The sequence below is a fragment of the Vicugna pacos genome, chromosome 10, assembly GCF_048564905.1.
Source record: "Vicugna pacos chromosome 10, VicPac4, whole genome shotgun sequence".
Lineage (NCBI taxonomy): Eukaryota > Metazoa > Chordata > Mammalia > Artiodactyla > Camelidae > Vicugna > Vicugna pacos.
This window is the reverse complement of record NC_132996.1, coordinates 62,432,677-62,456,799: the sequence shown is the minus strand read 5'-3', so window position 1 is coordinate 62,456,799 and position 24,123 is coordinate 62,432,677. Positions and strand designations below refer to the sequence as shown.

The following is a 24,123-nucleotide window of genomic DNA, read 5'->3' as shown; positions in this document are numbered from 1 at the left end:
CTGCAATCTTCTAGGTGCAAGGAGAAGAGAAGTCAGTCAGACTCATAGAAACTGATGCTGGACTTACTGATGAAGTTTAGCTTACTTAATTTAGCTTAATTAATTAAGACTATTGGATTTCCTAAAATTTCCAAATAGGCGTAGTCACCTTTCCCATCATGGAAATAAGGAGCACCATGAATCAGGCAGTGACTTTTGGAAAGTGCCATGAGTAAGCTAAGGTCAGATTTCTGTTCCATAAACCCCAGTCACTCCTCCAGCTGCCCCGCCACCTCTCCCACACACACAAATGTGGAAAAACCCTACAGAGTCAATAAAGATACATTTTATCTATGGCAACATTATCTTTGCTACATTCACACCAGACATTTTGTTGAGGCTTTGGGGAATCAGTCACCTACCTTAGCACCATCTGGAAGTTTGAATTGCAGAATTTATTTTGTGCAAGAAGCTGATAACATTTCTCTCCAGGTTTCATATGTAAGTCTTACAAGGGATGAGTATTTATAGTCTGGTCTGTGGCAAGTGGGATCTTATCCCAAGATACTTCCCAGCCCCAGCGGATTTTGGATTGGCAATGATCTTCTTTCCAGTGGTGTGGCTTGAACGATTTTAATGAAGAAAAATGAAGAAGGAAAATGAACATAATTGACTATTATGTAGGCTGTTTCATCATTGCATGTGTCCTACAGTGAAAGATCTAAGATGAAAAACAACAAAATTCCTTGTACTCTACCAGCCAATTAAAGAAAATCTGTAAATTTTATGATCTCTATCAGATACTTAAAGATACTTTAAAGCATTTAGTTGTACAAGGGAATTCTGAAGTGCAAGGTCAGCACTACTGAGAGGAATCCCAGGCACCCTAATTTTAACTAGTTTCTCAATTTTCTGCGGGACTAAAAGGAAATATGCCTCCAGTGATAAGATGTCTTAGTTTTCTTTTGTAATTATATCAGTATTTACAGCAATATTTCTTAATACTTTAAAACGCAGTTCTAGATTTTAATTTTCTTTAAATTACTGGCAATGGTGTAGAGCCTGTATCTTAAGACTCCTAAGATAGACAGCATGGCGAATGGATAAATACAGGATGCCAGGCTTACTGCAAACCATTGGCCTCTTTCCCAGTTCTGGCGGGAAAACTGCAATGAGTTTTGTTCCTGTTAGAAGACTGTCTTATTTAACAGATGAAAGATTAGTGTCTTTAGAAAGAAGGACCATCTCTCTTCAACTAAAATAGCAATGCGTGTGAAAAACTAGAAGCTGGAAAAATACAGCTTACACATTTTTGGAGTGAGAGAAGCTGTCAAAATTATTTTTCTTTCTTTTTTTCTTTTTAGTATAATAAACCTACATGTCTGCCAAAAGGAAATAGTAAAAAGAAAAAATAGGAAAGAATAGTAATTTCTTAATTAATTTAAAAATGTAATTGCCAATTTTTTTCCTTTTTCTTCCTTTTTTTTTTTTTTAAAAGGAATGTGTGTGCCATTAACACACAAAGATTATCTTTCACTTTAAGGGTTTCAATCATGTTTTACACACAGTGATATTGGCAAAGACAGCAGTAAAACAGCTTTGCTTACTTAAAGCACAAAATGAGTTTGCTTAAAGATATTGAATAACTCACAGGCTGGATAGAAACCTGGAGAACTCACCAAGAAAACTAGCAGGAAGCAAAGGAAATAAGACAAGAGTGAGGAGGACACCACAGGAAGAGTTTGCCTCACCTGTGACAATGACCAGCCACTCGCACTGCCAGGAGTTGGGAATAATCTCTCACTTTTGCTGCCCTCAAAGTCAGGAACAAAATTTTGGACTAGCTTAGAGTAGTGTGCATGCCCAAGTTTTAGTTTTTAGGGAGATAGAAGAAGAAATATGTTTCCTTAGCCTCAGTCTTGGGGGCTGAGAAGACCCTGGGACGTCACCCAATTCCATGGAGCCATGATTGCTAACTTAGAAGGAAGTCTGTACCACATATGAAAGGCTCTAAAGTGACTGAGCCAAGAGCTACAGAGGACGGATGCAACAACTTCACGAGCATGTCACAGACGGAGCACTGAGCAGTACCAGGAGGTCCAGCTACACGCCGCCTCCTTGGACTTCCCCTTCCCTGCCCAAACTTCCTATTCCTGAAGTCTCCAAGACTAGTCCTTGACTGGCTCCTGGGGGATCTCCTCTAAAACCCTGGAATATCCTGTCTGATAAGAACATTTCTGTATCCTGGGGTCCACACCAAATACTTGGTGCCAATGATGTAATTAATGGTGAATGCCTACGGGAGGGTGTGGCTCAGTGGTAGAGTGAGTATTTAGCATACACGAGGTCCTGGGTTCAATCCCTAGTATCACCATTAAAATAAATAAATAAACCTAATTACCTCAAAAACCATGATGACTGTTTTGTTTCTTTGCTTGTTTCGGTTTTGTTTTTGTTTTGTACACCTGGGGCTTTGGGCTACCCTGAAATGTAATCAGCTTTAACTCTGGGGTGGGGCAGCTTGAGAAAGGATGGTTTTGTGGGCTATCCATGCCTGTGAATGAACCCCTAATAAAACTCTGGACACGGAGACTTGTCTAAGTTCTTCTGGTTGGCAATATTTCCTAAGAGTTGTGAGACAACACTGCCGGGAGAATTCAATTGTCCCACCAACTGAGTGACTCCACCAGGAGAGGGTGGTGGAAGCTCATGCCCGGTCCTCCTTGACGCTGTTCTAGCCACATTTTTCTTTTGCCGATTTCGGTCTGTACCTGTAGCTGTGGTAAACCATGGCCACGTGTGCGATGGCTTTCCTGAGTTGTGCGAGGCCGTCTAGTGAGTCACTAGGCCTGACGGTCCTGGGCACCTCTGACAAAAGTGCTCAATTTGGAAAAAGTTCCCCAAGCATTTTTCTTTCCTTTTTTTTTTAACTTAAGATGTTCAACTTTTAATTTTTATATTATACTAAATATGAAATTTTATCTTAAAAATAAAATACGCAAATCTGGAAACAAAATAAATGAATACATATAAACTTACCTCCTGAGTTAAATTTAAAAAAAAAAGCTTTTTGAGTATCGCCAAAATCAGTTCTCTGTGATCACGTGGTTCTTGCTTCCTTGACAATAACAATCACAATATATCACCTCATACCTGTCAGAATGGCTGTCATCAAAAAGACCAGCAAATGTTGAGGAAGTGGAAAAAAAGGGAACCCTTATACACCGTTGATGTGAATATAAATTGGTGCAGCCTCTATGGAAAACAGTACGGAGTTTCCTCAAAAAACTAAAAAATAGAATTACCCTATGATCCAGCAATTCCACTCCTGGGTATATAGCAGAAGAAAACAAAAAACACTGATTCAAAAGGATTCATGCACACCAATATTCATATCAGCTCTATTTACTGTAGCCAAGATGTGGAAGCAACCCGTGTCCATCAGCAGACAAATGGATGGAGAAGATGTGGTATATACGCAATTGAATACTGCTCAGCATCGACAGGAATGAAACGTTGCCATTTGCAACAACATGGATGGACCTGCAGGGTATTATGCTTTGTGAAATAAGTCAGACAGAGAAAGACAAATACTGTATGTTACCACTTATATGTGGAACCTAAAAAATAAAACAAATGAATATGACAAAATAGAAACAGAATCTCAGGTACAGAGAACAAACTTTTGGTTACCAATGGGAAGAAGGAAGGAGGAAGGAGCAAGATAGAGGCAGGGGATTAAAAGGTAGAAACTAAGTGAGCTACAAGGCTACATTGTACAGCACAGGGAATATAGCCAATATTTTATATAAAACTTAAGTGGGGTATAATCTATAAAAATTTTGAGTCACTATGTTGCACACCTGAAACTAATGTAATATTGTAAACTAAACACACCTCAAAAATGATAATAAAGCATTCTTCTGTATTTTTTATGATTCCCTAGCTTTCAATTTTAAAAATAAATTCATCTATATCTTTGAAACTATATTTTACTAATTTGATTTTTATTTTTCAATATTATAAATGCAATGTATAGTTAGTCTCCTATATTGCCTGTGTTTTTCTTCGATATTATGTTTCTAAAATTTGCCCATGTTCATAGGTATCCTTGTACTCTAAATTTTGAAATGTTGTAGCATTATTTTCCTTAATGTGTCATAATTGAATTGTGAATTTTATTTTATCAGGACCAGTGCTGATGTGAGTGTTACTTTAGACGTCACTCATTGCACGTGTGCAAGCGTTTGTCTAGGTCCACCCCTAGATGTGACACTGAATAGATACAGGGTATACATAGGTTCAACTTTAAAATACAACAAAATGTTTTCTAAATTTCTGTTTCATATTTATATTCTCAAGAACAGGACATCATACTTTAGGTTCTGTATCATTGCTAATGCTTGTTAGGCATGTAACATATTTTGCCAACATAATGGAGGTGACAAATATTTAAATCTTTAACACATCTGGGATGATTTTTTTGTCCATTGTATTAGGGAGGGAATCTTTTCTTTTTGAATACAGATAGAACGTTTTCCCCGCTGTTTTTGAAAAAACATGTTCTCCATTTATTTTCAGTGATACCCTAGAATGTATTACATTTTTATTTATGTGTAGATGTGTTTCTGGACCGTCTAGTCTGATCAGCAGTCTGTTGGTAAGCTTTCCTTCATATAATGGCAATGAAATCTCCTAGATACTTCTACAGGAGTGGCTTGATCTTTTTGTTCTGGGTTATTCCGCCAAAATTTTACAACTAGCTTGTCACATTTAGAATATTTTTGAAATTTGGTTGGGAATTGCATTGTATTTACAGACCAATTTTGCCAAACTTACATCTTTACAATATTGAATCATTCTCATAAACATAGTGTCACTGTTTATACAGTTTACACAAAATCTTTTAATGATACTTTATAATTTTCTTGATAAAAGTTTTGAGTAGTTATTATTGGAGCTATTTTCCAGGATCTTGTATAATATAAATGTTATCCTTAAAAAAATTACATCCTAAATATTTTCTGCAGTGATGAGATAATGCATCAGGTCAGATATTGATTCTATATTTAACAACTCACATAAACTATTTTATTAATTTTTATAATTTGTCATTTTACCCCTTTACATGAGTCTATTCCTTATACACTTAAAAATTTATTTATTTTTTGGAGGGTTCCTTCCTCCGCTGGCTGCACCCACCAGTGAATTGTTACCCGGAATTGGCAACATTGGATATCATTTTATTTTACATAATTTTAAAGTGACAATCACTAAACTTCTGTTTATTAGCATTGATGATAAGATGTCAATTCAGTTGTAAGTACTAATTAAAATTATATTTGAACCTCCAAATGCAATTTAGCTAGCTTGCTGTGCATCATTACTGACATAAAAGAAGATGAGGAAAAACTCATTTGCAATGGTAAATCTTTTGGAAAAATTTCAAACAAAGTATAAACATTTAACCACTAAATTGCGAAAGAAGATAAGACTTTAAAGGTAACTGTTCACTCTTTTTGAAAGCATTTTCATTTCACCACCAATTTGGCGTGCTAATGCTGCCACCTTTTGAGACAGACTAACACTAACCATGCAAAGTGAATGCCCAATGAGTCTCATTAACAATAATCTTTGGTGTATTTTTTAGCTCAAGTTTAAAGAGTACACAGAGCAATTACTGCTGAAGGGATAAGTACTTTAAGCAATGATTATCCTGAGAGATAATTAATGAAAAAATGGTAAAGAAATGAGGGCTCATTCCTAACTTTTTTTTTTCACTTTAGTGTAATAAATCCCTTTGAAAATTGTGAATTACTACATTTTTGCATTGGGGAAGATACAGGACTCAAACTCAGAACGTTTCCTAACTATGTCATTTCTTATTGAGTCTCAAGAGAAATCAGTAGCTATCACAGCTATTTAATGAATCAACATATTTTCATTCTTTTCCATTAAAACAAAACATGCATTTTAGCAACAGAAATGAAAAAAGGCCCTGTTTGTCCTACATTCTTAAATTACAATTTATTACATATATTTATCTTATTAAATTGAATAGATTTATTAGAGTAAAATATTAGCATCTTTAGATTAATCCTTAGATAAAGGACATGCATAAAAATATTCACAATCTAAGAAGTGAGGAATCATTAATCTAATCATTTATAAAACTGACTTCAAGATTTTAAAAGTTACATTTTAAAATATAACCAAGCCTATTCATTAATTTATTCCTTTACCTACAAATATTTATTGAATGTCTACCACATAACAGACACTGTTCTATTAACCTGACCAATAATTATAAAGATTTGTGCTCTAAGAATGTTTATTAGAAAATTAGGAAAGAGAAAAATGTAAATGAGTAACTGAAGATGATACATTCTGTTATTAACATGTTTTGTGAATACAGTTGAGTAGATTTTTGTGATTAAGGATTTCATTCAATTTTTGATGTCAAAATCTTTGAAATCTTTGAAAAATGTTGGATTAGAGAGGATACAACATTCTTATTTAATTAAATCAAGATATGTGGAAAATTGAATTGACAAAAAATAGTATTATCATTACCGGATAACTCAATGATTACCAAAGATGGATAGTTCATTTAAAGTGAACTTTCAAACTCCTTTTTTGCAGAGTATTTTTTTGGTAATAGATGAGTTACTGACACATGATAATATAGAACTAACTCTGCATCTCATAAAATGTAATGTCCCTTTGATGAGCACCCGATTTATACATCATCAAAAGATATAATTATCAGAATATGAGAGTTTATCTTTTTTGTGAATTAATATAAAATTTCTATACTGCCTCATAAGTTAATCAGAGAAAAATAAATATGTATATAAATACACAGAATGAAGATGTGTAAACTTCTTAAGCCATTATTAAGTTAAAGAACAAAATAAATCCATTAGGTTTAGCAAGAAGCAAGTCAGTGATGGAACTGAAGAGAAAGTTGTCAGCAGGAAAGACGCTGTACAGAATGTAAGGGGCTCAAACTTGGTTACGTCTTTATCCCAAGATATATTTCATGGTCCCTCCCTCCGTGGAAAATGATTCTAAAAAGCTCCATAGTTATCCCTTAAAGTATTAATTTTTATATAATGAGAATGAATACATTATAAAAGAAATACCAAGAACAGCTGTTATTGTCAAGGCAAACTTCCAGCTGGATTTAAAGCCTGTGTGAGCATTTAGAAATTTTCCATTACTGTAGCAGCTTCGGCTGTTTTCCATTCTTCCTGTATTTTCACAAGAGGAGTCATTGGTGGTAGGACAGTAATGTTTGCACTTGAGAACCTTACACTCTCATTAAGAAAGTGACCCCATATGACGTTCTCCTAAGCCTGACAAAGTCGTAGGAATCAACTTATGCACTTATGGTCAAGCTGTGACAAAGGAGGCAAAAATATACAGTGCAGAAAAGACAATCTTCTCAAAAAGTGGTGCTGGGAAAATTGGACAGCTGCATGTAGAACAGTAAGATCTGAACATTACCTCACAAAAATAAACTCAAAACGTATTAAAGACCTAAATGTAAGACCAGAAACCATAAAACTGCTAGAAGAGAACATAAGCAGAACACACTTGGACATTTTTATAGCAATATATTTTTGGATCTGTCTCTGAAGGCAAAATAAATAAGAGCAAAAATAAATAAATGAGACCTAATTAAACTTCAAAGCTTTCGCACAGCAAACGAAACCATCAGCAAAACAAAAGACAACCTATGGAATGGGAGGAAATATTTTCAAATGATATGACTGGCAAGATGTTAATGTGCAAAATATATAAATACCTCATGCGTCTCAGTATCAAAATAAACAAACAACCCAATCAAAATAAATGGGCAGAAGACCTAAACAGACAGTTTTCCAAAGAAGACACACAGTTGGCTAACAGGCGCATGAAAATTATTATAGAAATGCAAATCAAAATGACAATTAGATATCACCTCACATCTGTCTGAATGGCTGACAGTAAAAAGTCTTTAAGAAACAAAGGTTAGAGAGGACATGGAGAAAAGGGAACCTTCGTACACAGTTGGGGGAAATGTAAATTGGTGCAGCTACTATAGAAAACAGTATAAAAACTAAAAATAGACTACCGTATGGTCCAGCAATTCATCTCCTGGGAAATACCTGGTAAAAACAAAAACACTAATTCAAAAAGATAAATTACATGCCCACCAATATTCATAGCAGCACTATTGACAGTAGCTAAGATATGGAAGCAACCCAAATGCCCATCAATGGATAAAGAAGATGTGATATACACATATGTGTGTGCACACACTGAAATATTACTCAGCCATAAAAAAGAATTAAATTCTGTCATTTGCAGCAATATGAATGGACCTAGAAACTATTATGCTTAGTGAAATAAGTCAGAGCAAGAAAGAAAAATACTATATGGTAGATAGCTCTTACATGTGGAATCTAAAAAATAATACAAATGAATGTATACGCAAATCATAAACAGACTCACAGACACAGGAAGCAAAGCCGTGGTTACCAAAAGGAAGAGGGATATGGGAGGAGGGTGCAGTTAGGGGTATGTGTTTAAGAGTTACAAACTGCCATGTTTAAAATAGATCAGCAGCAAGGACATATTGTAAAGCACAGGAAATTATAGCCGTTCTCTTGTAATAATTTTTAATGGTGTATAATCTACAGAAATACTGAATCATTATTCTGTACCTTTGAAATGAATGCAATACTGTAAATCAACTATACTTCAATTTAAAAAGTTAGGTTTTCTTAATCCATTGTCTTAATTGCTGAGGTTATAGTGTTTTTCTAAACAACAGATTTAGTTAGTATCCCTTTCCCATTTATTTCACTTAAGAATAGAGTTGGAATGGAGGTTAAACTTAGCCAGATAAGGGAGGGGTACACACACATGTACGCACACACACACACACACAAAGGGAAGAATAATAATTTTGTTGTGGGCTGTGTAGTCTTTTTGGATAAACTAAAACTTCAAATAAAGAAGCAATTACATAGCCAATTAATTTTTTTTCACTTTGACAGAAAACTTTAAAGTAACATGGAGGTCAGTAATCAGTTTATGATGAAAGAGCCATGTGATCATATTTTATTTCCTTTTGAGACTAGAGTTTCTGCCCTTAGAGGATTGACTCCAGCGTTAAAACCTATAACCTAGTCTCCATGGTGACCTGATCCTCTTTAAGGAGAAGCCAAATAAAAGGGCAGCAATCTGTATATACTCAAAAGTTGTCTCAAAATTTTACAGGTAATTCCAATTGTCTCTACTTTGCATGTCATTTGAAAAATGAAAATTTTTTTCTTTCTGTTTGTAAGCTTCAGGACTTATACAGGACTCTGATAAAAAAGAAAATAATGGACCAGACAAGGAAGACACTGGGAAGGAAGCTGTAAGTGTCTGGGGCTGTCATTCACAGCCGTGGGCAGGTGCAGTGCCTACTACTGCATGGCACTGATTTGACAGTGCAGTTTGTAATGAGAACAGCGGTTTGGTTCACTTTTAAAACACTACAGAAGCATTCTTAGATGTCAAAATATTGGTTATTTGAAATGGGCTACTTTTACTGCTTAGAGAACAAAAGAGCAAATTCCGAGTGGCAATGCATGGATTTTAGAGTTGAAGAATACACAGAGTGGTCTTGAGGAGAAACAAAATGCATTTGAGTCAAACTCGTACCTGTTCAGAGAATGGGAGAGACTTCAGCCTGGGTATTTCTATACTTTGCATTTAGGATGTGGGCCAGTAGAGAAAGAATAGCATATATATGTTGCATTTTCAGAAGCTGAAATGGATTATGTGGACTTAGTGATCTGAGACTCTTACAGCTGAGATTCATTCAATACACTCAATTGTTTAATAAATTCCAATGTTTTCATTTGTCCGTTAAGTTTCCTCTTATGAAAGTCACTCTGTTTACTATGCTGTATTATCGCAGGGGTTTTATTTTTCCCGTGTGTTACTAACTTCAGTAACATTTCTATTATTTCCTGGAAACTTTGGGAGTAGGGGGTGATACTGACAGGTAATACAAGTTTAGGCACACTATATCTGTAATAATGGCCAGAAAAAATTACACTTTGCTGACTGAGTTCATCCTGTTGGGATTAGCAGACACGCCGGAGCTACAGATTCTCCTCTTTCTGCTTTTTGCTGTGATTTACACACTTACAGTTCTGGGGAATGTTGGGATGATCTTATTAATCAGGATGGAGCCCCGACTTCACACTCCCATGTATTTCTTCCTGGCTCACCTGTCTTTTATGGACGTTTGTTATTCATCCACCATCACTCCAAAGATGCTGGCAGATTTATTGTCGGAGAAGAAAACCATCTCCTTTGCTGGCTGCTTCCTGCAGATGTACTTCTTTATAGCCTTTGCCACAGCTGAATGCATCACTTTTGGGTTAATGGCCTATGACCGGTATGTGGCCATCTGCAACCCTCTGAGTTACTCCTTGATCATGTCCAGGACAGTCTGCCTAAAAATGGCAGCTGGATCTTTCACAGCAGGGATGTTGAACTCCATGGTTCACACAGGTTACATAAGCAGCTTGCCATTCTGTAGGTCCATGGTCATCCATCACTTCTTCTGTGACAGCCCACCGCTGTTTAAGCTCTCGTGTTCTGACACACAACTGAATGAAAGCATCTCTTCCACTTTAGCTGGTGTGAATATGGTCGGGACTCTGCTGGTGATCCTCACCTCCTACTGCTGCATCCTCTTCTCCATCTTTCGGATGCATTCTGGGGAGGGGAGGCGCAAAGCCTTCTCCACGTGTGCCTCTCACCTGACAGCCATCATTCTGTTCTATTCCACCTCCATCTACACTTACCTGAGACCTAGTTCCAGCTACTCCCTGAGTCAGGACCAAGTGGCTTCCGTGTTCTACACGGTGGTCATCCCCATGTTGAACCCTCTAATCTACAGCCTCAGGAATAAGGAAGTGAAGAAGGCTCTATGGAATGCAATTTCTAGGACAAGGATCCCTTCACGTCTGCGATTGTTGTGTTAATGTTCTGAACCCAGTAGGATATTTAATACATTTTCAAATGCTGGTACAAGCTTATGATTTTTCATCAGATTATTTTGTAAGTAATCACGTTCTATTAGTAGTCAAGTACATATTTCCAACTGGGTGTAAACTAACTTACCAAACTTATATAAAACTATGGAACTGTCTTCTAATCATTCTCTATTTCCATCAGGTTCTCAAAAATAGAATTTATCTGTAAAGGAAACTTGGTTAAAGAAGAAAAGGATTAAGTATTTACAGACAAAATCACAGCATCACATGGCTGGAGCCATATGAAGGATTTGTAATTGTCCATATATTTTTTCTCTATGCCTTCTTTTTCACCACTCACAATTTAAGAGATTGAACTAGATCACCTATGTCTAGAATGTTTTAAAGTTAATATAGTTTTCCATTTTAATTTATTGACTTGTTTCCTGGGGAGACATGTGAATCACATTTCAGGAACATACTTTCAATTGCAACTGTAAACACCATACCTTTTGTTTTCTTTATCTGCCCTTCCTATTCATGTAAATTTATTAAATAATAAGTGTGAATTTGTACAAACATAAGTTGTCAAGAAAACCACTGTCTGGTTAGAATGCACCAATTACAATAGCCCTCCTTCCACTCTCTTCTTTTCTTCTCGAAAATTCCCCATTCTTCTCTCACCTTATGTCTCCCAGACTCACACAGCCGCACAAAGCCACATGCACAGACATTCAGCTACTGCAGAGTTGAATCAGTGCGTAGTTCCAAAGCAGATGGATCAGTGTTTAATGGATGAATCTGACACATATTCTTCACAATAGACTCATGGATTTACTGCTTACAGAAATCTTATCAATTGACAATAATAATCAATTAATATGTATCTTAATGTTAAAGCTAAGCATTAATGTGGAGGTAGATAGGGAGTTGGCTTAGTAGAACCCTGGAGGAAACTTGAAAGGGGACCAGGGCTTACCAAGGAGACAGCCCATACTTAGTGTTTGGGAAGAACTGCCCCATGATCCTCCCCTTGCACTTGCTGCTCAAGTTGCACACGAAAGCAGCTGTGATGTTTGGGTCATCTGTGATGTTGCAAAGCAGACCTTCCTTATGACCTGTCACAGGAAGTCATCTAGTTCCAACATCCATTGCCCTCAGTGTTCCCTGTAGTTGACCCTGGGCAGAGGAATGGTCATGAAGTCATCCGCGTTATCTGTGTGCCCCTGGGCCGTGCTCTCAGCCCACAGGTCCACTTGGCTATCTGGCCCTGGAGGCCCTGTGGCCGACTGATCAGGCTGTTCTCAGAGATGATTTACCTGCCTTCCTCCCCACCAGCAAGCGGGCTGCTCATTGGCTGGACTCTTTCTGTTTTCCCTGTCCTGGGTATGTAGTGGAATCAAGTACAGAACCAAGATATTTCAGTAGTAAGTACTAATATTCTATTCCTTCCATTAAATGCTTTAACTTCTAGTAAAACTTAGGAACAGAAACAATGTTTGAGAGATTAAATCCAGTTATTCTGAGATTCGGGTTTTAGACAACAATTTTTTGAGCCTGTTATCTGATCTCTAATTCTACTCTCGTACGTTTAATTACTCACATTTACAAAGCCTACAAATATTTCCAACTTTGTGAACTATATCACTTAATGAACTTGGTTAATTTCAATCCATTGTATATGTACTTATGTTAATAGAGATTATTTAACCTATAATTGCTTATAAATGTATTTTTAAATAATCATATTTTCTTGCTTATTTTTCAAAGCATTTATGTAAAAACATGTTCAAAATATTCTTTATTTCCTTTAAATAAAAAAATTTAAGTTGCAAAAGCATTGAGATTTCTAGTTGTTGTACTGACTTTGATTTTATCATTCTCTTCTTTCTATAGAATCTGACAATATTTATTACACCCTTCCTTATGAATGTCATGTTCCTTTTGCCTCTTTGCTACCTGCATTGCTTTCTCTTTTCCTAATGTTTCTAGTCCTTAATTTCAGCTAAATGTTTAATGTTACCACCTTCCCCAAATATACAGTTATCAGTCAACGCGTTGCCTAGTCAAGGTTTTTTGAACAGTTTATTTATTAAAATTAATGAAGGAAGTTTGAAATATCTGCCTTTATGCTCTGTTTTTGTCAATATCCATCAGCGATTTGGTGAGATCAGAGACTGACTTACACAACCTGTGCATGTCGAAAAGTTGGAAAAGTAGCAAACAAGTTGGAAGAATGAAAGAATCAATATTCAAGAATCACGAGGATCCAAATCAACAACAAAAAGTGGTATATTACTAATATAGAGAGCCCTGCATTTAGGTCTAATGAGGAAACAATTTTATGTTAATGTATAAAAATCTTTTATTTAGTTAGTTAAATAGAAACTAATATGCATAGAATTAATTTTCTTTTGTCTATTTAAAATGGGAAGTTTTACGTTTTCTAAACAAAGTTAGGTAAAGGGTAGCTGTGAGATTAAGTGAGCGATAATACCTTTTTACTTCACACTGCTCAAATAAATCAAACATAGCATATTAACTCAAAATTGTGTTTCAGTAGACAGAGATAAACAATATTATGTCAAGAAAGTAAAACCCAAATGTCAAGTATATGGGAAAAACTCAAATATAAAGTAGTTGAATTGATTAAAGAATACACAATCTGTAGAAAAGGAACACACAGAGAATGAAATATATAGATTTATTGAAACACATAGGTTTATAGAAACAATTTCAAGATAGTTTTATAGAAAATGTATGAAATGTATCACATAGAATGTATGGCTTCAGAAAGCAGAAATGTGGTCATTTGCTGCTAAACTTATATATAATTTACTGCTTTGGCTGAGAAATTGATATGTGCTATCTTTAAGGGTCCCTTTAAATTTCTGTGATTTTCCTCCTACTGTGAAAACTTTGCATGTACCTACATTCCATCCTTATATCTCAGAATAAGTTTTGGGATGTTTCAGTCTCTTAATAAAAATTATTACCCCCAGATGTGTTACTAAAGAGGGAAGTGATGAACTTCAGCCATGGAATTCCAAGGTTTTGCAAATAGGAGGTCAAACTGCTGAAGAGCTATATCAAACAACAACTTTCAGAATTCGGTTCCAAATCCTCAACCACCTGAAATTGTAAGATCATTTTAACCTCTTGCTGTAAAACAAATAAACTTATAAAATATAATTAATGAGCCATGTTTGTGTTGAGTGTGTGTCTGATTCATTAACACACTAGTAAAAGAAAACAGCATGATGAAAAGAATGTACATGCTTGGAGAGAATACGGAAGAACAAAGTTTACTAAGCTGCAAAACCGAATGAGCATCCCTGAAAACATGTGCAGTACAAGCTGAGGTTTTATTTTACGTGTCATAGACAATGGTGCCCAGATCACGTGTTACAGAGGAGGGCTTAGTGAGAGCTAGTCAAAAGGAAGAAGCAAAACATTTAAAGAGCAAATGCTGAAGACATTTCTACGGCTGTGAGTAGTGACATAACTTTATCCTCCGATCGTAGAGCCCAACAGAGAACTAACTTAGGCTCACAGAACAGTGCTAACAGAGTCAGAAGCAGAGTGACAAGAAGCAAGTTTTAATTTTAAATTGGTCCATTGCCAGTGATTTTTTTCCCCAAAATAAAACTACTACTGTGTTGTTTTCCTATTTCTTAATTTTAACCTTTTCCTTGAAAAATGCATAGTTACTACATTTTCCCCAATGAGAAGGCCAATAACTTCATATGAAACTCATATGAAGTGATTATTTACTATTGTTCTGTTCAAAGAAGCATGGTATATTTGATGTGAGGAATAAAATGAAACATGGGATTTTAAAGACACTGGCCTGCAGGAGAGAGCGTTATTACTAATGTGTGAGTCACTGAGATCAGACTTTGTACAACAGATTATTTCCTGCACACATCTCTCAGACATCTTGGGGTCTGTCCCTTTCTCAATTTCACTTTCTTTTATTTAAAGTGTAGTCTGTGATTCCCTTCTCTTCATCTTCTTTGTCAATGACAGCATTGCCCCTGTCAGGGATCTTTATGGGCTGACTAAACCCACCCCTTGTTGGATGCAGATTGAGTTTTGACGTTGCACGGATGGATCTGCAAAGAGAGGAACAGCCCACCACCAGCAAGGGTGTGCTGCATGACGCTGCTTATTTTGAGAGCTGTAATTTACAAGCTGTGCAGTAATTTACATCCAACTACATTGGGCTTACTTCTGCATCAAGCAATGTAAAACACCATTAGAGCTAAGAAATTTCAAGCAAGAAGAGCAAATCTGGAGGCATCACACTTCCTGATGTTGATCTATATTGCAAAGCTGCAGTGATTGAGACAGTATGGTACTCACATACACATAGACATATAGACAAACGCAACCAATTTGAGAGCCCAGAAATAAACATACACACATGCCATCAACTAATATTTGACAAGGGAGCGAAGAACACTCAATGGGGAAAGGACAGCTTTTTAATAAATAGGACTCGGAAAATTGCATATCCATGTACAAAAGAATGAAATCAGACACTGATCTTACAGCATACACAAAAATCAACTTAAATTAATTAAGTACACTGCCTGAAACCATTAAACACTTAGAAGTAATTGTAAGGGAAGAGTTTCTTGGCACTGGTCTTGGCAATGATTTATTGGATCTGAACCAAAAATACAAGCAAAAAAGCACAAGTAAACAACTGCAACTGCATCAAAGTAAAAATCTTCTGCACCACAAAGGAAACAATCAAAAAAATTAAAAGGCTACCTATAAAATGGGAAATATATGTTCTCAAACCATAAATCCTATAAGTAGCTAATATCCAAAATATGTCATAAAACTCAATAGCAAAAAAATAAATTGAAAAAAAGATTAAAATTTGGCAAGACTTGAATAGACATTTTTTCCAAAGAAAGCAAGCTAAGTGTCCATCAACATATGAATGGATAAAAATAAATGGTAAAATATACACACATACATATAATGGAATATTATTCAGCTATAAAAGACAATGAAATTTTGCCATTTGCAATGACATAGATGGACCTGGGGCAGATATTATACTTAAAGAAATAAATCAGCCAGAGAAAGATAAACGTTATATGTTATGTTTTACATCTGAAATCTAAAAATTCAAACAAATGAACAAATACAACAAAACAGAAATAGATTCAGAGATACAGAGAGCAAATGAGTGGTTACAAGATGGGGAAAGGGGTGTGGAGTGGGGCAAGCTAGGGGTATGGGATTTAGAGGAACAAACTAATAGTTACAAAATTTAAAAAGTGACAAAGATATAGTGTACAGCACTAGGAATGTAGTCACTATTTTATAAAAACTATATGGAGTGTAATCTATAAAAGTATCAAATTACTATGTTGTACACTTAAAATTAATATAAAAATTGTTACTATATTTAAAATTAACAAAAAAGAATATATTTGGGCACAATCTCTGCTGAAATCCTGTGACCGCTTCTCACAATATGTATATTACTTCAGCCCTGATCCTGGTCACTATCGTCTCCTGCAACCACATGCTAGCTGGTCTCCCTACTTCCAAGCTCTCTGCCCTGCACTGAAGTGTATCGTGTTCTTACTTCATACCACCTTTCAGACATTTTATTCACTATCAGCAATAGAAGAGAACACAGTAGATAAGGTTACTGATTTGGAAAGATTCAATGATGCAGGTGTAATCTTGAGTCCCTACAAAGCCCCAAAGTGTTCTACATAGATGGCGCCATGCTTGGAGCCGAATATGCATCAGTAAATAAGACCAATGCACTAGAGTCAAGTAATTCATGACAAGAGAGAAAGTCAGATTATGGAATGTATTGTAAAGCATGATATAATGAAAGTCAAGCTAGAAGTTAAATACAAGAGCATTATAGCAAAAAAAAAAAAAAACAACACATTGACTTTATTGACAGGATAATGGGTTATGGCTCCTTTTCATAGAATGTGATGTACCAGCTCCAGCTAAGAGGTGAACAGGTGCGGGGTAGTCACGCAATGTGTTCGATTTATAGGATACAAAGTTTTCTGTGCTCCCTGAAGTGCATGTCACAGCACTTGATGGGTCCAGATTTACTGAATATTTCAATAAATAAATTGAGAAAGACTGAATGCATGAATTAATTACATAGCTCACCAAAGATTCACAGCAACAATAAAAATTTGCATTATACTCTCTCTCTTATTAGCTTTAAAGCCCAGATGTCACTTTTCCATCCTGACCTACTTACTATAGATCACGTCAAACTTAGTGTACTGTCTCGTCTTGTTCAAATTCATTTTCTTCTTATGTATGTACCTATAACTAAAGATAAATTCTAGACATGGCGTGAACAGAGGACCTTAACTCATAAACAAACTAGAGGAAGCATGAACACCAGATAGATAATTTTCAAGTTACATTCTTTGAGGTTAAAAATAGTATTTTAATCATTTCAAATGCAGTAGCCACTGTTGGCATATGTAGATATGCATCAACTTTAAGACTGTGAGTGTCGTGTGCAGCCCTTCCCAGTAAGGGAATTGCTCTGGTCTCCAGAGGTGGAGAGGATGGGGAGACTGGTGAAGAGGAGTGGCCAGGGGGCCAGCGGTCCTCAGACCATATTCCACAGAGGGAGAAAATTCAGTGCAGCACTAACCCAGCCAGGGACAGCCGTGGTTATTTTCTGAGTTACCACTTGATAGACAGTTTTTTGAGTTTAAAAGTATAGCATGTCAGGGAAAGACGATGTCTCTACAATGAATATGGGGGTATTTTCTACGTAAGGTGCACTGATTCATTTAAGTTAAGTATGGGTGTCAAGAAAAAAATATGAATGACTGAATTTGTCACTTGAATAATTTAAACCAGACATTTATATTATAAAAGACCATATTTTCTGTCAAAGAGCAGCACATAGTGATTTCTCCATAAAAGAAAAAGGTAAGCAGTTATAATTTTACCCCAGTTATTTTATTATAGTGTGTTAACCCAAAAATCAAAAGACATAAAAATGACTTTCTTCTAATATGATTCTTTTATGAGATAAATCTTCTGAACTTGAAATATACAAACTATAACTACAAGTAATCATTCATTTACTTTTATAACAGAAAATTAAATATTCAATAGGCATGAAAGCAACTTGCTGTTGTGAAAAGTTTTATAACACTTGGTTTTATTTCTGTTATTGAGAATGTTAAGTTCAAAATAATATTTCCAATTAAGCCTGCTGAGTTTTGATTAAGAACATGGATACTGGTATTACACTGCTGAGTCTGAAGTTACCAAAGTCACATACTAGCTTCTTGACACTGGGCAGGTTACTTAACCTCTCTATGCCTCTGGTTCTTTATGAAAATGTGAATAATAACAGTACCTACTTCATTCAGAATGCAATAAATGTGATCATATGGGTAAAATCATTAACACAGTAGGTAGCACATAATATGTTTAAACATTGTTAACGGTAAAAAAGCAGTTTCAAATCATCAGATCTCTCTATTCTCCACGGCTACACTAGTTTCTGCTAAAATAGAGAAATTGCAAAAGGAGGAACTTAAGTTTCCATGTTTGGAACTGCCAGAGTCCCATTACTTGTTAATGGTGGAAGTAGAGCAACCAGAAACGAAAATAATCTAAGAAGATCATCTCCGGGGAAGCTGTCAGACATTAAACAGGCTTTCATTTCGCTTGCATTTCTATCATAGAGTCTATTTGTCTTATGTGTTCAAAGTACAACTATAAGAGACTGGCACAGATGAGACAGAAAAAGAAGAAAATTGAAAACTAAAAGCCCAGTAACTTAAAGCGTTTCCCCCCTAGATTTTGCTGCTGGTTGAGACCCAGCAGCATAAAGAGGTCTCCTAAATTTAACTCAGCATTCTGCTACCTCTATGTTCTTCCCTCTCCTAGATTAAGAAAAGGCTACTTCAGAACAGGATAAAAGACAGCAAAGTTCCAAAAGAGAAAAAAAAAAGGTATCTGTTAAAATACTATCAGTAGGATAATGATCATAATGAGAACGCCTTATAGAGCTACAAGATTTTTTTTTTTTATTTATTTTTTAAATTGAAGTATAGTCAGTTTACAATGTTGTGTCAATTTCTGGAATACAGCATAATGTTTCACTCATACATATACATACATATATTTGTTTTCATGTTCTTTTTCATTATAGGTTACTGCAAGATACTGAATATAGTTCCCTGTGCTATACAGAAGAAACTTGTTTATCTATTTTATATGTAGTAGCTAGTATCTGCAAATCTCAGACCCCAGTTCATCTCTTCCCACCCAGTTCCCCCACCACCATAACCATTTTCTATGTCTGTGAGTCTGTTTCTGTTCTGTAAATAAGTTCATTAGTGTCTTTTTTTTTTTGGATTCCACATATGAGTGATTTCATATGGCAATTTTCTTTCTCTTTCTGGTTTTCTTCACTTAGAATGACAATCTCCAGGTCCATCCATGATGCTGTAAAATGGCGAGATTTTACTCTTAACTTTATGGCTCAGTAGTATTGACTGGATAAAGAAGTTGGGGTGTATTTATACAACCACCTATTTTAAATCAAGCAGTTAACATAGATGGTGCTACTTTGCAAAACAGCTCCCTGCTTACATCTTGTTACTGTATATATTTTCAAATAAGCAAAATTAAGCTCTGATAATTTAAATAAGGACATATCTAGTTTTCATTTTAAGTCACTCAGTGTCAAGATTTTTGGTCAGTGAATACTTGAATCAAGTTAAATGGAACATAATTGTTGAGATTAGTGGAAAATCTACCTTGATGAAGTGACCTGTCAGGAAATACTCATAAGCCACGCCCTCATGTAAGCACCTGGCTAGTCTTTGGTATATAAAACTGAGTAAGTATATGAGGGTATTTTTTTTCCCTAGAAAATGTTGTATTATCTTTTCTAAAAAGTAAAAATAACAGAATAATTCTGTGGTACCCTTAGATTAACTACTACTTCCTTGAGTAATTATCTGCCACTCCGATAGCACTTTATGGTTATCTCTGCATAGATGCTGCACATTCTAGGCTACGACTTGACTCACTTGTCTGAAGTCACCACCCGTCACCACTTATCTCTGAGCTCTGTAATCATGGAAACCGACTCATTTATTTATCATTAATGTCCATAGTATTTAGTACACTTTTTATTTAACACACATGTAGTATTTATCCATCATAAACTACAAAATATATGATAGAATATACGTTGATTTACTGCCTGATATGTGCATTCAAACTTCTGTCAGTGAACATTTAATTCCCCTTTTCTCCAGTTGGTTTTCATAAGATGTAAGTTCTGAAGAAAAATAAAGTGTATACACACATATAGATATAGAAATAGAAATAGCATCTTAAAATTCAAAAGATATAAAATGCAAAGATAACTACCAAAATGTGAAAAGAAGAGGAAAAAAAGAGAGAGAGAGAGAAGAGACCAGAATACACAAGGGTCTCTAGAGATCACCAGAGAAGACTTAGAGGCGCAAATCGTGTCTGTGTTGGAGCCACATATTATTTGAACCCAAATGTCTCAGGTCCTTGGTCCCTTCTCTTGACATTTCTGAGCTGCAAGCGGGGGTGAGTCAGAAGGGAGTTTTTGCCTTGAGCGTGTGCTGTGAAAATTTAGACAGTGAATTAAACAGAATTCACTGAAAGAATAAGGGAGGAGTTTGAGATCAGTGAGAACTAGGAAACTTGAAATAGAAATTAAGTGTTTCAGTTGTTTGGTTTTTGTGAGAAGGAAGGGGAACTGGGGGGACTTCAAAGAAGAGAGGAGAGTTGTATTCTGCAGGATGTGAAGGATGTGGGAAATGAAGGACAAAGTAGGAAATTTATGACAATGTGGGTTTAAGAATATGTGGCAATCTGTTAAAAAGGTCATAGTTTATTGTTAATGATGGCTGGGTGGAAATCACAAAAAGTGATGTCTAGGAACCAGTATGGTGGAAGAAAGACTAAACTTGTTTGGTCCAAAAATGCTTAATTATTGAAGGAACTGATGTGATTAAGGCTACACTGCATTTAACACTGTGCTTTCGGAGAGTTATTCACATACAGATATTTAGTGTATATATATATATATATATATATAACACATTCACAACGTATTATATATGCCTAATATAATATATATTCAGAAATTCATGTTTAAAGGTAAAAAATCTACGGAAATGTAAATCTTACATTTTGTCTGGTGTCAGTTGTGTGAACTCTGAGATCACACTCTCTTACACATTTTTATTTCCCTTTTTCTTATTTAATTACCCCAAAAGTCTGTAAATGCATTTAAATACTCCTAAAGTCCTAAAATTTGATAAATAAGTATATAGATTATTAAGATTGTTGAGGGCCATGGTAGGGATGAAAAATGTTATGATAATTCTTATTCAAATTATTTCCTATTTGAAATTTCTAAATATATGACTTGCTAAGATGTTTTATTCCTAATGTAAATTTCTATATATGCTACATGGAATGTTTTTCTATGATGGAGGCAGGAAAATCCTTCTTATTTTTCTGATCAGTGTCTAAGTCTTTTTCACACAGTGAGTGGTCCAGGCTCTCCTGAGCTGGGCCTGGCAGCTGAATCTTACTGACCACCCTGCCCTTTGGTTCCCTGAGATGCAGCTCCCAGGGGAGATGTCAAATCAAGAGTGAAAGGATAACATAGAGGTGATAAATTAGAAGGTGCTAAACAGAAAAAATACAAATAAAAACAAATAGAGACTAAATTTATCAGGAATGAGAAACACTGAGAACGTCTTGTTACCCAGATTACTTCTCATCCTCACAGTAGGCTACCTCCCGTGTTTTGCCCTTATCTTACTGTTGTTTGTTCTGCTGTGTTAATTTAAACGTCCATCATCTTTAATATGAGCAGAATAAATAGAGCTTAAGATTACATTCTGCTTTTATGGTGTGGAATTTTAGAGAATTGGGTTTCAAATATATTACCAAAAATACAAAACAAATAAATGAAAAAATGTGGATATCTATCTTATCTCAATGGATTGGAAATCATTGATTTATTATGTCCCATTTTGCTGCTGGGCCCAGCAAATTGAAGTGACTTCTAAATCTTTTATGCATAGATGGGATCCAGAGGACAAAGTCCCCCACAGTGGAACCACACGACACTGGTGGAGTTCATCCTGCTGGGCTTCTCTGATGTTCCCGACCTCCAAGGATTTCTTTTTGGGCTGTTTTTGATCATCTACCTGATTATTCTGATGGGAAATATCCTCATTATCGTCATAATCAAGATTGACCCTTCCCTCCAGACCCCCATGTATTTTTTCCTTGGGAACTTTTCCTCCTTGGAAATATGCTATGTATCAGTCACAGTCCCCAGATTATTAGTAGATCTCTGTAGGCAAAATAGAAGTATATCCTTCCTGGCCTGTGCTACCCAAATGTATTTCTTTCTGATGTTTGGAGCCACGGAGTGCTTTATTCTGACTGCGATGGCTTATGACAGGTATGTCGCCATCTGCCACCCGTTACTCTACCCCTTGGTCATGAACAGCAGGCTGTGTGTGCGACTGGCAGCTGGCTGCTGGGGGAGCGGGATCCCTGTTCACATAGGGTTTACCTCCCAGGTCTTTTCTCTGCCCTTCTGCGCATCTAACCAGCTGAACCACTTCTTCTGTGACGTACCTCCAGTGCTCAAGCTTGCCTGTGGGGACACGTTTACGACTGAGATGCTGGTGTATGTGGTTGCCATTCTAGTGGTCACAGTTCCGTTCATGCTGATTCTTGGATCTTACGTGAACATAATCTCCACCATCCTGAGGCTGCCTTCAGCAACTGGGCGAGCCAAGGCTTTTTCTACCTGTTCTTCCCACCTCACAGTTGTGGCTTTATTCTTCGGTTCAGGCATCATTACGTACATGAGACCAAAGTCCAGTCATTCAGTAGGAATGGACAAATTTCTCTCTCTCTTTTACACCATCATCACCCCAATGTTCAACCCCATAATATATTGTCTGAGAAACAAAGATTTTATGGTGGCACTGAGAAAACTCCTACTGAAATGGTCTGTACTATGACTCAAAAACATAACTTCATACATTTTCCTTCTTATTCATCACAGACTCCACACACCAATTTTGGAGGCCATGTTTTGGCAACCCTATCACTCTTCTTCTCTGGAGTCTAAGTAAACACCGTAAGGAAAGCACCGTTTTGCTGATATTTTCAGTGCTTCACCTCAGTCCTCAAAAAACATCTACTGCATAGTAAAGTTTCAAAAATTATTTTTTAAATATAGAACAACATGAATAAAAATGGATCTAGAGAGAGAAAAATGTTTATGTCAAAATAAAGGAAAAGACTTAAATCATAGTTTTCCCCTTATTTCTTGGAGGTGGTGGTTATTTTAATAGATATGCTTTAACAATTGAACAGAAAGATTCATAAAATTCATAAAATCTATGTCTTGTTATTGAAAAGGCACTTATCTTTTACACATCTCTATGTGTATAAATATGTAATATATAATATCTGACTTTATTGGTAAGAGAAAATGAAATAAGATTAAAATAATGCATGTATATGAAGTCCTATATGACGCAAGCACACAATTATTACCACTAATGACATTAATGACAATAAGAGTTCATTTTTAATTAAACCCATCTAAAAAAATAAAGAAGAAAAACATGTAGTAGATGAAAACTTGGAAAGTATAACTGTATCCAAATGAGACAGATGAGAAATAGCCAAGCTTGTTCTAAAGAAACAGCGTATGAATAATTAATCTGGGATATCAAAAGGAAATTAAGCAATATGTTCCTGAAGTAACTCCAAATTCAGGACATAGAGTGCAGCATTCCTGTCCAAAAAGAATTAATCAGTGAGTGTTGGAGGCACATATAATATAATCACACATAACTAAGATCTGGAATAACAGAGCCTAATTCTCTGAATTTATTTTCAATGAAAAAATTCTCTGAATATATTTTCAATGAAAAAATTCATTAAGAAGAGGAAAAGATTACATGTGTTGCAAATTAATTTCCTAAAAGTATCAGCACTCCAACTTTGTCTCCTGTAAAAGTCCACAAATGGATCCAGGAAGGATGTG

General features: G+C 35.8%; 2 protein-coding genes across 2 annotated transcripts; both read left to right on the top strand.

Annotated features, from left to right (window-relative positions):
* Nucleotides 1-10,058: 10,058 nt before the first annotated feature.
* LOC102524729 (olfactory receptor 5F1) lies at nt 10,059-11,015 on the top strand. Its single transcript, XM_006214137.3, has one exon. It carries the CDS (start codon nt 10,059-10,061, stop codon nt 11,013-11,015), a length of 957 nt encoding a protein of 318 aa, XP_006214199.2.
* Nucleotides 11,016-22,129: 11,114 nt separating this feature from the next.
* Nucleotides 22,130-23,086, top strand: LOC102546003 (olfactory receptor 10AG1-like). Its single transcript, XM_015247775.3, has one exon. The coding sequence runs from the start codon at nt 22,130-22,132 to the stop codon at nt 23,084-23,086; it is 957 nt and encodes a 318-aa protein (XP_015103261.2).
* The last annotated feature ends 1,037 nt before the right edge of the window (nt 23,087-24,123 follow it).